We start from the raw sequence: 18,768 nt of genomic DNA, 5'->3' as shown, positions 1-18,768 counted from the left end.
TCATGCTATAACTTAGTGCAGTAAAATAAGAACACACTATCGTCTATATATATATATATATATATATATATATATATATATATATATATATATATATATATATATATATATATATATATATATATATAAACAATCCAACAAAAAGCCCCATTTTTTAAATGTCTATATGTAGATCCTCCGGGTTAAGTAGACTGTAAGTTTGCCCCACAATTTTATTTATGTGCTTTCCTGGTGACATATCATCCATAACAATGACAGTACTCCTAAATCTTTCTCATGTTCCTTTTCTGGGTGCTTTCATCCCCCAACTTATAAACTCTGACTCTATTTTTGCTTTTCCCAAACTCCAATATGCTGCACTTTCTTTCATTGAACTCCATTTTTCATTTCTTATTCCATCAGTAGATCTTATTCAAGTTCTCTGGAGAAAGTCACAGTCCTCGTTTTCTTCACCTGTTTCAGGATCTTCACATTATCAGCAAACAGATTTGTGTAACTTTCTACCTCTCTAGCTATATCATTTATGTATACTTTAAACATTACTGGAGCCAAAACTGATGCTTGAGGAACTCCACTGTAAACATTTTTAAATGTAGACGTTTCAGCTCTAATGACCGTCCTCATCTCCCTGTCTTTCAGAAAATCCTTCATCCATGCTAGCAATCTTCCTCCTATGCCTCCTTCTTCTCTGGGTTTCCACACAAGTCTTTTATGCAGAACTTTGTCAAATCCTATCTTTAAATTAGAGATGTACCGATACCAAAATTTTGGCCGATTCCGATACTGATACCACCTAATTGGGCCGATACCGATACCACCGATACCGATACTACTACTTATAATAATTACTGCACAGGACACCAGGATGAGTTGGTGGATGGCGAGCGTTATCAGATGGGAGGCTTTGTTTTGGGGGATCCTATAAGTCCTTCTGAGAACGTTTGTGAAATAGGAGCAATTCTAGAAGCTTTTTGAAACCATTTGCAAAGGTAAATTACTCAGTAATTGGAATGAATATCTTCTCAGTCTTCTGATTCTTGTCAGTTATTTTAAATTCTTACTTCTTACTCCTTTAGCGACCATTTGGTCTTGTGCATTTTCATTATTAATTTTATTGACGATATTTTGGCGATCAAAAATATTTTTAAAATTATTAAAATTGTAAAACGGACACAAAATATTACCAAAAGAAACTCATTTTTGTTGTGTAGATTTCTCTTTAATTAAATCTGACATCCTTTGATATTAATTCATTACACATTAGTAGATCAATTCAGAAACATGAGCTTTCACCTAATCTTTTCAATTAAATAGAAAAAATTTTAGTTTATTCTAAATTTCTAGGTTGTGGCTTATTACCACAGAAAACAGTATTCTATGACATACGGTAATCACCATGGAAACTTAATACGCCGTATTATATTAATTTGGTATCATCAATATCTTATATCGAATATATCACTAAGTAGTAAATTCCTTTTAGGTATCGGAAGTATCGCCATAAAATAAGCCGATACCGATACACAAAAAATGGGCCGATACCACCGATTCCGATACCAATACCAATGCATCGGTACATCTCTACTTTAAATCCAAACAAACACAGTCAGACCATCCATCTCTTTATTGTATTATATTGATAGCTCTTAAATAGAAACATATAAAGTTAATTATACATGAATGTCCCTTTTGAAAACCAAATTGTTTGTCATATAACATATTACCGATCTCAAGATAGCCAATCCACTTGTCTTTAACTGCCATTCCACATATCTTAGTTACCACACTTTTCAATGATACAGGTGTATAATTCATTGGCACCACCCTCTTACCATCTTTGTGAATTGGAACTATATTAGCTCTTTTCTAACCTGCAGGGACTTTTGCCTTCTCTCAGCAAACAATTTATGATACTGTAGATTTTGGCACTTAGCTCATTGCTACACTTCTTCAATACCCAGTTTGACACACCATCCAGTCCATGTGCCTTCTTTGCATCTATTGCATTCAACATTTATTTTAATTTCATCAACAGATATTTTTATCTCATCTAAGGTGTTACCAATAGCAACAGATATTTTTATCTAATCCAAGGTGTTACCAATCGCATTTTTCTCCTCTCAATTTTTTTAAATCATCGTCCCCTGTGAAAACTTTCTGGAAACAAGTCATTCATAACCTCAGCCACTTCTATGGGCTTTGTGTATTCCAGTTCATTCACTTTCAGCTTGCTTATCTCTTCTTTGTATCTTAATTTACTGTTTACAAATCAGTAAAACAATTTTGTTTGGTCCTTACATTTTTCCACTACATCCTTTTCATAGTTTCATTTTACCTCTCTGCATAATGTAATGTAATAATTTCTGGTATCTTTATAGTCTTTCTACATGTCTGGTCTTCTCTCTCTCCATTTATTCACAATCAGCCCCTCTTACTTTTTGCCTCCATACATCTATCAAACCAACCACTTCCCATAATTTTTCTCCTGTTCACTCTTGGCACATGTTGTCTTACCCCATCATTGTAAGTTTAAGGAACAAGTCCCACTTTTCATTGACCGTGCTTGCTTCGTCTAATGTGCTCCAATCCATGTGTGTGAAATATTGTCAAATAGCTCTATAATCTGCCCTTCTATAGTTTAACCTTCCAATTGTGTGTCCTCTCATACACTTTTAAGTTCTCAAGTCATTAAGGATTTGATCATCACATGATCACTCTTTCCTTATGGGCAATCATAGGTGACACTCTATATTTTCAGGGTCTTAATTGAAAATTGGTCATCTTTAAATTTTGTATCAGTTCCAATCCATTGGATTTACCCAAGTGTTTTCTATGGTTAGCTTCACCATTTCACCCCCCCTATGATTCATCACTTCTTTCAGCTGTCCACAACTCCCAGTTTACTCCTCTCCAGTTAACCTTTATGTTCCGGCGATCGTATATGAACTATTGCATAAGTGCGTCCGTAGCGATGGCGATCGTTCCCGTAATCAAGAATTTTCACGCCTCATGTTTGAGCTCCACGCGCGGTTTCTCGAGTCAGATGGCGAGTGGAAGTATCTGGCTTTTTTTTTCCACCTGTAGTGTTGCCACTAGCTCTGTATATTTAGGGGTAACGAAGCTATTCTCCCATTCTGAGGGCGACACTTGGCAACCCCAGCGACCCACTGTGTCGAAAGCACCCTGATAAGAGCGAAGAGACGGTTTCAGTTCATAACTCACTATGGAACAAGACAGATCATTTTTACTTAGTAGTGCTTTTGAGCCTGACTACAGTGACAGTGATTATGAGGAAGAAACTGAAGAAAGCGAAGACAGCAGTAGTGAAGACTCGGAAAATGATTCAGAGGATCCACCTGTTTTCTCAGAACAGAGAGAAGACAGAGATAGTGGTGATGGAGAACAGACTCCAAATGTCGTATTGAGAACCCAGAGTGGCTCACGGAGATGCAGGCGTGCCTCTCGTGTTCTGGGAAGACGATCAAGGGGGCGTGTGTGTGTGTGTGAGAGAGAGAGAGAGAGAGAGAGAGAGAGAGATGATACCTACATGTTATTTGCTTGAAACTTGATATGAAAAGGGGTGAAAGAATTTCTCTCTCTCTCTCTCTCTCTCTCTCTCTCTCTCTCTCTCTCTCTCTCTCTCTCTCTCTCTCTCTCTCTCTCTCTCTCTCTCTCTCTCTCTCTCTCTCTCTCTCTCTCACTGGATATGTACAATTTCTCTTTCAAGATGAGAGTGTGTGTGTGTGTGTGTTTGCGTGGTGTCATCGCTCACCGAGCTGTTTCTGCTTGACGAATCACACAGCGGGCGGAGAAGGAATCCTTGATAAGGCAATAACTAAACTTTCAGAGGTCACATCAAGCTAGAAAGTACATCATTGTATTCAGAATAACAAAGAGAAGATAATTATTAGTATTCAAACAGTCTTCTGACAATTTCTAGGTTTACTATTTTTACCCATCATGGGATATTGGAAAATAGTTTAATCACTGGAACATAAGGGTTAAAGTCACCCATGTTGGTTAGGTTTTTTAAATTACTTATAAGTTTCTCCAGGTTTGCTAATGATTAAGTGTACATTTTCCGATGTTCCTCATTATTCCATGACCTTGTCTTCAGGGGTACATAGATTATAGCAAAATTCCTTTTGGCATTTCCCTCATGCCGAATGCCCACTTTGATCAATTCCATGTCATTCTTCCCATAGATAGCTTGGTCTATTTGTAGACCTTTCTTGGTTAAGATCATACCACCTCTTTCTCATTTGTTAATTCTTGGAAGAAGTCAAGAATTGCTGTGTGTGTGTGTGTGTTTATATATGTATGTGTGTATGTGTGATACCAACATATAGTGGCTAATATCTCATTCAAAACATATGAATGTATGAGACTTTCTGTAAGCTTACTTTATGAATAAGAATCATAAAGTCTCCCACATATAAAACTTCAGTTACCTCAAAATAAAGAATCATGTGCCCTATTTTTCAGGTTTATGTAGCTTCTATGCTGGATCGGGAGAAGCAAGCTGAATACACATTAACAGTCACTGTTACTGATGGAAAATTTACTGCCAACACAACAGTTACTATAACTGTCATTGATGTCAATGGTGAATATATCAATTACTCTGTTAAATGTGATAGATTTATATACAAACATATCATGTGATCTATTAATCCCAAACAGAATTCATCACTGTCACTCATACATATTACATGGCAGATAATGGTCCAGTGTGCAAGGAACCAGTGTATCGACGTGATGTGTCAGAGGGCATCACTCCAGGCACCCATATCGCTTCAATTGTATCTTGGGATGCTGATGAAGGAACTGCTGCTCGTAGCCGTTACACCTTGACTGGGGATGGTGCTGAACACTTCAGCATTGACCAACTTAGTGGACATGTGGCCACAGCCACCCAGCTTGATCGTGAAACACAAGACAGCTATTTTCTTACTGTAAGTACATCTAGCTACAAATAAATATATACATTGAGCAAAGACTACTCAACATTTATTGTGGATAATGTATTTCAGGAGATAAATAACTTAGGAAAATTACATTTTGGAGTTTTAGCAATATAGAAGCACTGGATGAAAGAAAATCAGATACTCATAGTAAGATATCAGCTAACATTAAACCACCAGGTTCTTGAAAATAGGACAGTATTAAGGTGGGTTCAAACGTATCATATCAGTTAAGGCGAGTCCACACGTGTCAATATGCAGATGGCAATGTTACCCAATAAAACAGTGTTTCTCACCCCTTCTTGAATTCTCAATGTTCGTGTGGACCCCCTTAATTTTTTTCCTAACTCTCATCCTGCCCCAAAAATTAGTCTGGCGAAACTACCACCAAATGCGAATTTCGCCAAACACGAGTTCTTTATACCATTTAAATTGCCTAAAAAATGCCTCAATCAGTCTTTGGTCATTGCCAAAGTCTCTCTTTTGATCCCTAAAACACCATCTTTTGAGCTGAAATAAAATCTTTTGCCTTCACATATTAGAACACATATATAAAACAGAGCAATAAGCAAGCATTTGTGATGCTTTCCTCGTCTGTACTCCCGTTTTTCCACCTGTTTTCCTCAACCACTTTCGTCCTTGCCACTTGGTGGCAAGGGTATGATACATAACTAATTAATACAATAGAATTACAAGTTATTAGATCTCCTTTGACTTCAGAATGAAACTGGTTTGGTACTTTTCATACTGTATTTTCTGTGATCCCTGCAGCCATTTATATTACTTTGTTGAGGAAGTTTGCCTCATATATTTCACTTTATAAAATATGTACTTTTCACTTATGCTTCTATTTCTGTCACATATAGTAAACTTATTCTAGATTGATAATCAATACTTCTGCATCCATAGTTCTAGAACCAACTGAAATTATGCATGTTTTAGATTAACTGATACTTATCCCTTGACACCTCTAATACACCCCCCTGTGTATGGATAAATTGCATACTGTGCCTGGTGTATCAGAAGAGTGCTCTGAAATAGTGAAACATGTATTGTACTAAATGTAGATTAAACAAAAGAATATGAAACAGAAAACAATAAACTTGCAAACTTTTCACCAAATTCTGCTGTTCCCTCCTTAGTCACTGATCTTTTCTCTACAAACATTACATGTTGAAATGCCATAGTGGTTCTTGAATCTCTGCAACGACCTTTCAGTTTACCTAGTGATGTTCTAATCCAAGTTTTATGTAACACAACATTTTCATTGTGTCAGATATGTCCATGCTATCATTCCTTCCCTGTCAAAATCACTGCATCATTACTCATGAATGATCTCTACTCTTTTCATCTTTCTTTTTTTGCACACACTTATGTCATCAAAGAATTGATTTAAACTTTTCCTGTTGCTTCTTAATATTGCATAAATTTTGTTGTTCTGTGCCATAAGCTTCAAGCAGGTGATAAATAGAAGCAACAGCTTTGTAGCATACTTGTACAGTAAAGACTCAATACTCGAACGTCTTAAAAGTCAAACTTTTCAATACTGAACTCAGAAATTCAACCTGGTACTCAAACAGCCGCACACATGGTTGTCCCATTCTGATACCGATAATACCATTATTACTGAAGTTAAAATAATGGTACACCGGATACTGGTAAACATCCCTAGTCCCACTGCTGCACCATATTCAAGATAACAACAACAACATTCTTCTGCGTTTTGTATATATATTTTTCTTTTAAAAACTTACAATATCACCAATGAGATTTATTAAGGGTGAAAATAAGGAATCTAGTGAGAGTGCAAATGCCCTTCAATAGAGAGTTCACAAGAATCATACCGAGTTACCAGGTATTTTATATGGATGGTGACTTGTTCTCCAACGAATAGCTTTCCTCCTTCTCCCCACCCTTCTCCCCTACTTTTGTACGTTATCCATCACCAGCCTTCACTTACATCATGTACAAATCAAAATTGTTAAAAATTACATTGAAATTTTTGTAAACTTTAGAATTTGTTAAGGTTAGAAAGAATTACCTGATTTATAGGTATAGGTAGTCAAACTTTTTGATACTCAAACAGCCATTTGGAACTAATTCAGTTTGAGTATTGAGTCTCCACTGTATTATGTTTTTGTCTTGTTAAGCAAATAGCATAAAACAAAGGTTATGTGCACAATGTGTAGCTTCTTGAATGTACTGGCAATATCATGCAAAATCACTACCTCCACTGGAATTGCTCCCAGATAATGTCATTGCTTTTGTGTTATTGTTCAGTATATATCTTAACACATTCTGATGATGATAGAATAATAATCATTAGACTTTCTTTCCCTCAGGTTATAATTGAAGACTGGGAACATGCAGACTGGCAATGTGAGGTCCTGTTAGAGGTGATTGTAACAGACACCAATGATAATTCACCATCCTTCAGTCTGGTCTCTCACTCTGCAACCTTGCCAGAGGATGCACCTGTTAACACTGTTGTCCTGAAGATGCATGCAACTGATCCTGACCTTGGTAATTATTCATCTGCTATAAGAGAGGCCCTTAGTGAAATAATATTTTTGTATGAAATCTTTGTAAGTGAGTTTAATGTTAATGAGTCACTGTTATCCAAATTCAATAACAGGTATCAACCGAAAAGTGTACTACAACTTTGTGGACTCTGCCGATGGTCATTTTACTATTGATGAAATGGAGGGAGTTGTAAGTCTGGCCCGCCCCCTTGACCGTGAGATCAGGGACTCTTACATTCTAACAGTACGTGCCATAGATCAAGGAGTGCCACCACTGTCCTCAACCACCCAGCTCACTGTTACAGTCTCAGGTAAGAGGCATCTGTTGTTATGCCCAGTTATACTCTCCACTCAATATCCTCTACAAACAGTTCAGGTAAACTCTGATGAAAATTCTCTCTCTCTCTCTCTCTCTCTCTCTCTCTCTCTCTCTCTCTCTCTCTCTCTCTCTCTCTCTCTCTCTCTCTCTCTCTCTCTCTCTCTCTCTCTCTCTCTCTCTCTCTCTCTCTCTCTCTCTCTCTCTCTTTCTCTGCCAATATATTCATGATTTTACTTAATTTTATTTACCTAGTTAAAATGTAGAGGAATAGAGCTATGCTGTCTATCTCCTTAATTATATTCTGCCTTGCCTTCAGGTAACTTAATGTTTTTGCATGTACCACTTGTTTATGTAACTTATTCTACTTTTTATTTTGCGTGTGTTTATGTGTGTGTGTAATTCGCCACCACTGTCGTCTGCTGGTCACCCAGCCAGCCTTCCCCATTACGGAGCGAGCTCAGAGCTCATAGACCGATCTTCGGGTAGGACTGAGACCACAACTCACTCCACACACCGGGAAAGCAAGGCCACAACCCCTCGAGTTACATCCCGTACCTATTTAATGATAGGTGAACAGGGGCTACACGTTAAGAGGCTTGCCCATTTCCTATGCCGCACCCAAGATGTGTATTTATCTAGTTGTATTTTTCCTGGGCTTTACGCTCGTGTGGCCCCGTCTCCATATCTACACTTATCCAATTTTTCTTTAAAGCTATGCACACTCTTTGCTGACACCACTTCCTCACTCAAAGTGTTCCAAGTCTCAACACATCTTTGCGGGAAACTATATTTTTTAACATTTCTCAGACATCTTCCCTTCCTCAGCTTTTTACTATGCGATCTTGTGTTTCTAATGTTATATTCTTCTCTCAGGATCAGTTTCTCATTATCCACTTGATCCATTCCGTTAATCAATTTATAAACTTGTATCAGATCCCCTCTCTCTCTTCTCTGTTCCAGGATTGGTAAATCCATAGCCTTTAGTCTCTCCTCATATGTCATCCCTTCAAATTCTGAAACCATTCTTGTAGCCATTTTTTGTAGTCTCTTCAACTTCCTTATGTGTTTCTATTTATGGGGGATCCACACAACTCCTGCATATTCCAATCTGGGTCTTGTTATAGTACTTATCAATTTCTTTATTTCTTTGTCCATGTAGTGAAATGCTAATCCAGTATTCCTTAGCAAATTATGTCTCTCTGAAAATTCTATCAATATGACTTACCGGTTGATTGTTTTCTTTCATCATCACTCCAGAATCCTTTTCCTTTTATACTTTCTCCAGTTCTACTCCATCTCCCATTTTATAGATTCCCACTGGTCGTCTTTCACTTTTTCCCATTTCCATGACATGGCTTTTGTCCACATTGAATTCCATCTCCCATTTTTTACTCCATTTCCAGATCTTGTTTAAGTCTTCCTGCAGTATTTCACAATCCTCTTTCTGTCATACGTTTTGGGTCTTCCACGATCCCATTCTCTCCTTTTAATCTTTCTATTGTTTCTTTTTGCCTTATTTTTCCATTTATGAATCTGTAGAACAATTTTGGTTGCTCCTTACATTTTTCGACAATGTCCTTTTCATAGTTCCTTTCTTCTTCCTTCCTCACCTTAGCATATTCATTTCTCGCTGCTTTGAAGTTTTCCTTATTTTCTGAATTTCTATTTCTCCTCCACCTTTTTCCATGCTTCATCTCTTTTCTCATTTGCCCTGGCACACCTTTCGCTAAACCAATCTTTCTTTCCTTCTTTAGGTCCTTATTTCGGGACATATTCCCTGACTCCTGTTTTGTATATTTCCAAAAATAAGTTATATTTCTCTTGCACCCTCTCTGAGTTTTCCATCTCCTCCCAGTTAACGTTTTTAAAATAGTTTTTGGGGTTCTCAATATCAGCCTTTCTGTAATTTAATCGGTCTCCTTTGTATGATTCATCTCTGTGTGCATTTACCTATTTGTATTTACCTATTTGTGTATTACAGGGCCCGAGCTAAGCTCTATGTGACCTTATTCCTTACTCCACTCATATATTTTATCAAGATCTTCCTGTAAGTTGTTACAATCTTCCACATTCTTTACTCTCCTCATAATTTTAGTATCGTCCGCAAACATGATCATGTAACTGTCAATTCCTAATGGCATATCATTAACATAAATCAAAAACATGATGGGACCAAGCACTGACCCTTGTGGAACTCCACTGGTTACCTTCTTCCACTCGGACTTCCTTCCCTTCACCACTCTTCTCATTTCTCTTCCCATTAAGTAATTTTCCATCCATTTTGCTAGTTTATCATTTACTCCTCCAATCTTCTTTAGTTTCCACATCAGTCTATTGTGTGGTACTTTATCAAAGGCCTTTCTCAAGACCAGGTAGATAGCATCCACCCATCCCTCTCTATGTTGTAGTATGTCAATCACTCTTGAATAAAAACATAATTAATTGGATACGCACGATCTTCCTTTTCTGAAACCAAACTGTCATTCACTTAGAATGTTTTCACTTTCTAGATACTCACTCCACTTAGCTTTAATTACTTCTTCACATACCTTGCACAATATACTAGACAACGATACTGGTCTATAATTTAGGGGTTCCATTCTACTACCATTCTTATATATAGGCACAATGTCAGCTCTTTTCCACTCTCGGGACTAATCCTGTTCGTATGGAGGTTTCCACAATATCAAATACGGGGTTCAACAATTGATCCTTACATTCATTTAGCAACCTCCCAGATATGCCATCAGGCCCCATTGATTTATTAATATCCAGATTGCTTATAATTTTCCTTACATCTTCTTTAGTAACCATGATGTCCTGCATTTGCTTTATTTCCGTAGCCCTTCCTCCCATAAAATGCTCCTCCTTTGTAAACACTTTGCAAAAGTTGTCATTCAAAATTTCAGCTATATCTCCAGCATCCTCATATACTTCTTCCCCATTTTTTACCTTTTCTATTGCCTCCCTTACATTTAGTTTTCCATTTATGAATTTGTAAAACATTTTTGGGTCACTATCACAGTTTTCCACCACCCTCTGTTCATATTCCTTCTGTGCTGTTCTCCTTAATTCAACATATCTATTCCTTGCTGTTTTGTAAACTTCTCTTGATAATACATCACTGTTTTTCTTAAGTTTCTTCCATGCCTTTTCTTTGTTCTTTTTTTTGCTTCTTCACAATTTCTATTAAACCACTGTTTATTATTTAAAGTCCTCTTTCTGTGATATGGCACAAACTTTTTCACAGCAGAGTTATACAAATCCATAAATTTATCGTATTTCAATTGCATATCCCTTTCCTGGTATACCCCGGACCAGTCAATTTCATTAAAGAACTCCCTTATATGGTTATAATTTGCCCTAATATAATTTAATTTTTCCTCCCTGCGATCCACAATATTATTCGTGCTTAATTCCGTATCCAGCTCAAAGCTTAGGACATCATGATCGCTTTTCCCCAAGGGACATTCATGTTCAGTTTCTTCTTTAAGGGAGATGCCCCTGGTAAATACCAAATCCAACCTTGCTGCAACATCTTGTCCCCTGCACCTTGTTGGTGATCTCACCCACTGTGTCATCAAGTTATTTGTTGCTACCTTTAACAATTCCTCTGCCCACTCACCACCGTTCACCACTTCGTAGTCTTCCCACACTATTTCTTTGCAATTAAAGTCTCCAACTATCATCACTCTATCCTTTCTGATGAGTTCTTGCTTCATTCTGTCTAGAGTATTTCTCATCACCATTTTGTACTGTTCATATTCCCAAGCACTGGTTCTGGGTGGTATGTATACTGTTATAATATTAATGTCCCTCTTGCCATCTGTTATAAGCATACTTATCACTTCCTCATTTCTCTTACTATAGTTCACCTTCACTATCAGATCTTCCTTAGTAAGAACCATTATACCACCTACCTCCTTTATTTTTTCTATCATTTCTCCATACTTTGTAGTGTTTTACAACAAACCAGTCTAGCTTTATTTCGGGCCTTAGCTTTGTTTCCACTACACACATTATGTCCGATTTGTTATTTCTTAAGTAATCCATACATTCTAGCCTCTTAGACAGAAATCCATCTATATTCGTGTAAGTTACTTGTATTCCATTCCTAGTCTCATTCTTCCATGTAATGTCTATTCCGTCTGTTTTATCCACCACTTCTTTAGCCTCCCATTTCTCATCCTCCAAAAAAACTTAGTCTTTTCCTCCTCTGTTCATTCGTCATTCCTCTCTTTCACTTCAGTTACAAGCTCTTTCATTTTCATTCGCTCATCCTGTGACATATTTCTTTTTATGTAAATTGTTTTGGTTTCCTCAGAGTCCTTAAGTTTCCAAGCCCTCCTCAACAAGGCCTCAGGTGCCACCTGAGACTTTAATTTTAATTTTAATGGTCTATTCTTGCCTTCCTCAAAAGCTCCCAATCTCACACTTTCGTCTACCTCAGCATATAGGTCCTCTTCTTCCACAGAGATCTTGTTCAGTAAAGACTTAATCCTGTCATTTTCTTTATCCCTCCTGTCCTGCCAGTTTCTGTTAGTTTCTTCCCTTAATCCTATTATGATCATACATTTTTTCTTTTCAGTAATATCTCTCACCACATACTCATTTTCCTTTAGTGCCTTTACCATTTCCCTCTGCGTAATCCCTTTATTTTCCTCTTCCTGCTTTTTCACTATCTCCCTAAAGGACCTTTGTACCTTCTGATGTTCATGGTTCACTTCTTTCATCCTGGTATCAATTAGATTAAGGCATTCCTCCTTACTCAAGTCCCCTTCGGATATATTCATCTCCATTTCCAGGAGTTTAGCCTTTATCTCTTCACATTGTTTCCTTAGTTGTTGGTTTTCTTTCTCCATCTCTACTTTTTCCTTCAATAGCTCTTTATTCGCTATCGTTAACAAATAGATCTCTTTTTTGAACGAATCATTCTTGGCTAGAACTCTATCCAGTTTCTCTTCTATGGACAAAATGTTTAGGAACTTACTTTCCAGTGCCTGAATTCTTGCATCCATATCTAATTTCTCCAGTCCTTTTGGCATAGTTATAAAACCTTCAAAGTCCCTGGCTTGTCTAGACGCCATGTTTGTTATCGTCAGCTGATTACTGCCAAAACAATCACCGCCCACACTTTCCTCTCAGGGACCACTCTCCATATCTCTCACTTTCAACACTATGCGACAGTAGGACATTAACAGGACACTAACTTAGAGGTACCCGGGCCCTGTAACACCATAGGTATTTTCCTTCTTCCCGTCCGTAGCCAGAGACAAGCTGTCCTCTCTCAGCGACGGTGAGTGTGTGTGTTTGTGTGTGTGTATTTACCTAGTTGTATTTATCTAGTTGTATTGTACAGGGTTCGAGTGGGGCTCATAGTGTCCTGTCTCCATATTTCCATTTATCTAATTTTTCTTTAAAGTTATCCACACTATGTGCTGCAACAATTCCATTATCCAATGCATTCCTTTTTTCCACCGTTCTGTGTGGAAAACTGTATTTTCCAACATCCTTCACACACTGCCTTATCCTGATCTTCTTTTCATGTCCTCTTGGCTTTCCATCCTCTTCTGCCAACAGCACCAGGTTTTCATTCTCTATCTTTTCAATATCATTTACTATTTTATACATTGTTATTAGGTCCCCTTGTTCTCTTCTATCTTGTAAGGTTGGCAATCCCATTTCCTTCAGTCGTTCTTCATATGTGAGGTCCTTTAATTCCAGCACCATCTTTGTAGCAATCTTCTGTATCCTTTCTAGTTTTCTTATATCTTTTTTAGAACTCGGAGACCATACCACTGCTGCATATTCCAGCCTTGGGCGTATCATGCTTGTGATTATTTTTTTCATCATATCTTTATCCATGTAATGGAATGCCACTCTTATATTAGTGAACATCCTATATGATAGTCCAAATATCTTATTTATGTGTTTATCAGGGCTCAGATTTTCTTGTATGATCACTCCAAGATCTTTTTCCTTTTTAGTCTTTGTTATTTGCTCTTCTCCCAACAAATTGTTCCATACTGGTCTTCCCTTACTCTTTCCTAGTTTCATTATGTGACATTTCTTGGCATTAAACTCCAATTTCCACTTCTTGCTTCATTCATAGATCTTATTTAAATCTTCCTGTAGCAGTATACAGTCCTCTCTGGTTTTGATAACTTTTAGCATCTTTGCATCATCAGCAAATAAATTCGTAGGTTTTTTTTTTTTTTTTTTTTTTTTTTTTTTTACATAGGGAAGAGGGCCAGCCAAGGGCAAAAAATAGAAAGTTAGAAAAAAGCCCACTTGAGCGCTGGCTCTCCAAAGAGTAGAAAAAGTGCCAAAACCGTCAGCCAGAATTAGGGGAGCAAATACCTCGATACCTCCCTCTTAAAAGAAGACAAGTTGTAGGAATTTTGAAATACAGATGCAGGGAGGGAGTTCCAGAGTTTACCAGTGAAAGGGATGAATGATTGAGCGTACTGGTTAACTCTTGCATTAGAGAGTTGGACAGAATAGGGATGAGAGAAAGAAGAAAGCCTTGTGCAGCGTGGCTGCAGGAGGAGGGGAGGCATGCAGTTAGCAAGATCAGTAGAACAGTTACCATGAAAATAGCGATAAAATATAGAAAGGGATGTAACATTTCGGCGGTGAGAAAGAGACTGAAGACAATTAGTCAGAGGAGGGGAGTTGATGAGACAAAGAGCTTTCGATTCCACCCTATCAAGCAAAGCTGTGAGACTGGAACCCCCACAAACATGCGAAGAGTACTCCATACAGGGATGGATAAGGCCCTTATACAGAGTAAGCAGTTGAAGGGTCTAGAAAAACTGGCGGAGACGCCTCAGAACACCTAACTTCATAGAAGCTGTTTTAGCAAGAGATGAGATGTGAAGTTTCCAGTTAAGATTATGAGCAAAGGACAGACCGAAGATATTCATTGTGGAAGAGGAAGACAGTTGAGTGTCATTGAAGAAGAGGGGATAGTTGTCTGGAAGATTGTGTTGAGTTGATAGATGGAGGAATTGAATTTTTGAGGCATTGAAAACTACTAGATTTTCTCTGCCCCAATCGGAAATTTTAGAAAGATCGGAAGTCAGGCGTTCTGTGGCGTCTCCGCGTGATCTGTTAATTTCCTGAAGGGTTGGACGTCTCTGAAAGAACGTGGAAAGATGTAGGGTGGTATCATCAGCGTAGGAGTGGATAGGGCAAGAAGTTTGGTTAAGGTCATTAATGAATAATAGAAAGAGAGTGGGTGACAGGACAGAACCATGAGGAGCATCACTATTAATAGGTTTAGGAGAAGAACAGTAGCTGTCTACCACAGCAGCTGTTTACTCCAATGTGAATATCGTTTACATAAACTTGAAACGTAATGGGGGCTAATACTGACCCTTGTGGCACCCCACTGGTTACTTTACTCCAAGACGAGTATGTATCTCTAATCACAGTTCTCATTTCCTTATCCTTCAAATAATCTCTTGTCCATTCGAGCAAGGTTCCATGCAGTCCTCCTATGATCTTTAGTTTCCAAAGAAGTCTTCTGTGCGGGACTTTATCAAAAGCCTTTTTAATGTCCAGGTATACTGTGTCTACCCATCCATCTCTGTTTTCAAGTCCTGCAATAATTCTGGAGTAGAAGCTTAATAAGTTTGATACACATGACCGCCCTGTCCTGAATCCAAATTGTCTGTTCGATATGACTTGCTCCTCTTCTAGAAATTTAACCCATTTTTCTTTGATAATTATTTAACATAACTTCCCTACGACACTTGTAAGTGACACTGGTCTGTAGTTTAGTGGTTCAGTTGCCTTTCCTCCTTGAAATATCGGTATTACATTGGCTCTCCTCCACTCTAGTGGAACTTTCCCTTCATTTATTGAATTTTTAATTATTTCCCAAACTGGCTCCAGTATTTGCTCTTTACATTCTTTTAACACCCAGCCTGATACACCATCTGGTCCCATTGCTTTTCTGACTTCCAACCTGTCCAGTAATCTTCCAATATCCTCTTTGTGCACTGCAATTGCCTGTAATCCTAGGCAATTCAATATCCTATTAGGTTCTGTGAAGTCATCTTCTTCAGTGAAAACCGTTTTGAAGCTCTCATTCATTATTTCACACATTTCTTTCTCTGTTTGGTATGTCTTTCCTTCTTTAATTATTTTTTCAATTGTTTCCTTATTCTTTGTTTTGCCATTTATAAACTCGTAGAAAAGTTTGGGTTCATCCTTGCTTTTATCTACTACATCTTTCTCAAACTTTCTTTCTTCCTCTCTCCTTACTCTAATATATTCATTTCTAGTATCTTTGTACTGCTGACTATTATAGTCATTTCCCTGCTTTAAAAGTTTCTTCCATGCTTTATCCTTTGCCTTTTTTGCTTGTAAGCATCTAGCATTGTACCATACATGTATTTTTTTCTGAACTCTATAAACAGGAACAAACTTTTTTACTCCTTCATAGTATTTTTGTAAAAATATATCATATTTCTCTTGTACAGTCTTCCTGCACATAATATTACTCCACTCATTATCAGCAAAATAACTCCTTAATTTTTCAAAATCATAAATTTAATGCATAATTTAATCTCTCTCCTTTATAGTCCTCTCTGTAACTTATCTCATCTTCCTCCTGCATTTGCATCTCTAATGTCACATGATCACTTTTCCCCATTGGACTAAGGTATTGTATGATTGGAGGGGACTCTGGTTTCTTTGTGAAGACTAGGTCAAGCAACGATGGTTCTTCTTCCCCCCTGTACCTTGTTGACTCCTCTACCCACTGGTCCATTGTATTAACTATAGTTAGCTGTAACACTTTCTCACTCCACTGCCCAGCATTATCCATTACTTACATCTCTCTCCAGGTTATTTTTTTCCAGTTAAAGTCTCCAACTAAGAGTATTCTTCTATCTTTTCTTATCATGTTATCTAGGCACTTTATTTCCTCTCTTAGCATATCTTTATGCTCTTCTGATCCCCATGTATTAGTCTTTGGTGGAACATAAGTGACTATAATTTTTCTTTTCTTCAAATCTTCTGTTCTGATTGTTACTCCCAATACTTCCACTTTATCCTCTCCATATTGCACATCCTCCACACATATGTTATCATGAACCATTATTAGCACTCCTCCTCCCCCTTTATCCTTCCTGTCCTTCCTCCAGGTATTATATCCTTCCTCTTTAAAGTTGACATGGATCGCTTTTTTCAGTTTTGTTTCAACGATACACATTACTGTACATCTGGCTTTTTCTCTTTCAAATAATCCCTTACTTCCAATATACTTGATAACAAACCATCTATGTTAGTATAAGTCACTCTTAATTTATTACTTCCTCCACGACCTCTTCTTTTTTCCTTAGATACCACTTCTTTAGTCTCATATCCAGAACCTTCCAGTAAAAATTCTTCTTCTCTATTTCTGTCCTTTTCTCGTTTTTTTCCTTAGCTTCACTTCTTAGCACTTTCTCCTTTTCCCTTTCCTCTAAGTTCATATCTCTTTTATCCATATTTCCTTGTGATCGACATTATCGGCCAGCTTCCCTTTTCTAGCCATAATTTCCTCTACAGCCACTTGAGATCTCATTTTCACCTTCATTGGTCTCTTTCCTCCTTCACTGTACCTTCCCAGTGTAATCACTTCCTCTACCTCCTGCTCAAATTCTTATGTGCTGTCTTGTACTCGTTTGATAACTGTTTTGGCCATTTCCCTTTCTTCACGTTCTTTTGTGAATTTATTTGGATTTTTCTTTTATCTCATCCCTTTAATCACAAAGCTTATTTTTTTGTCCACTGCATCTCGCACTAAATCTTCCTTCTCCTTGATAACCTCTATTACAGTGACTTTGGTGGTGTTCTCCTGAATTTGCCTCCTTACCACATCTGAAAATTTGACTTTTTCCTCTTCTTGCTCTTGTTTCCATTCATTTCTTAATTCTTTCAACTTGTTATCACCTAGACCACCTTCTATCCTGTCTGTAATCCTATGCTGCACTTTATCCTGCAAGTTCTTTAGAGAGCTTTCATAATTTTGACATGTTGTTTTAAGAATGTCATTTTGTTTCCTTATTTCTAGAATCTCCACTTTCAATTCTTGGTTTATTTCACTTACTTTCTCACATTCAGTTACTCTTAGTTTCAGGGCTCTGTTTTCTGCAAGCAGTCTGTCTTGTTTATCCATAAGATTGGTCATCACCTCTTTCATGTATCTTAATTCTCTTTCTACATTAACAAGTCTTCTCATATTATGTACTTTGTTCATCCCGGAAACCTGAGAAATCCTTATCCATATTATCATCAGTTAGTTTTCTTAAACCTATAGGGGTTTCTATAATGCGTTGGTTCCCACTCGGCGTATGTTTTGGTTCCGTCGTGCACCTGGCAGCGCTACTTGGTTCCATCTCTCTCTCTCGTTATTCATTATATATATGTGGTCTAACACTTATTTTCTTTGGAGATAGGAGAACCTATGGCCCCCTCTCCCCCTGTACATACATCTAGGCCTGTGGTCCAACTTCTTTTGAAGTAATCTCAGCGAGCTGCTCAGAATACGTGCTTTCTGTTTGACGGCTCCGCGGTGTGTGTATTTACCTAGTTGTATTTACCTAGTTGTAGTTTTACAGGGCCTGGGCTTTATGCTCGTGTGGCCCCGTCTCCATATCTACACTTATCCAGTCTTACTTTAAAAGTATGCACACTCGTTGCAGACACTACTTCTTCAAATAGTTCTTGAGATTCTCAATATCAGCCTTTCTGTAATTTAATCGGTCTCCTTTGTATAAATCGTCTCTATCTTCCTTTCCCTCTTCTATATCTATTTCTAATATTGCATGGTCACTCTTTCCCAATGGGCACTTATATCTTATATCGTCATTCATTTGTATACCCCTTGTAAAAACTAGGTCCAATCTCGCCGGCTCGTCGTTTCCTCTGAATCTTGTGCATTCCTTTACTCTCTGGTCCATCATATTGT

The 18,768-nt window shown here is 37.7% G+C and overlaps 1 protein-coding gene across 6 annotated transcripts in view; it reads left to right on the top strand.

Moving 5' to 3' along the window:
* LOC123517165 (fat-like cadherin-related tumor suppressor homolog) overlaps positions 1–18,768 on the top strand; it is a gene marked incomplete at its 5' end in the record, with an annotated part of 296,558 nt that overhangs the window by 143,266 nt on the left and 134,524 nt on the right. For all 6 annotated transcript variants that reach the window (XR_006678412.1, XM_045277149.1, XM_045277152.1 and 3 more), the window contains 4 exon segments: positions 4,486–4,606; positions 4,720–4,955; positions 7,307–7,487; positions 7,600–7,797. Coding sequence is in view for 5 of the 6 variants with exons in the window: in XM_045277149.1 (XP_045133084.1) it covers positions 4,486–4,606; positions 4,720–4,955; positions 7,307–7,487; positions 7,600–7,797 (736 nt within the window).

The sequence above is a fragment of the Portunus trituberculatus genome, chromosome 41 (genome assembly GCF_017591435.1).
Source record: "Portunus trituberculatus isolate SZX2019 chromosome 41, ASM1759143v1, whole genome shotgun sequence".
In the NCBI taxonomy this organism is placed as follows: domain Eukaryota; kingdom Metazoa; phylum Arthropoda; class Malacostraca; order Decapoda; family Portunidae; genus Portunus; species Portunus trituberculatus.
Note: the sequence above shows the minus strand (reverse complement) of the source record. Positions and strands in the feature narration are given on the sequence as shown.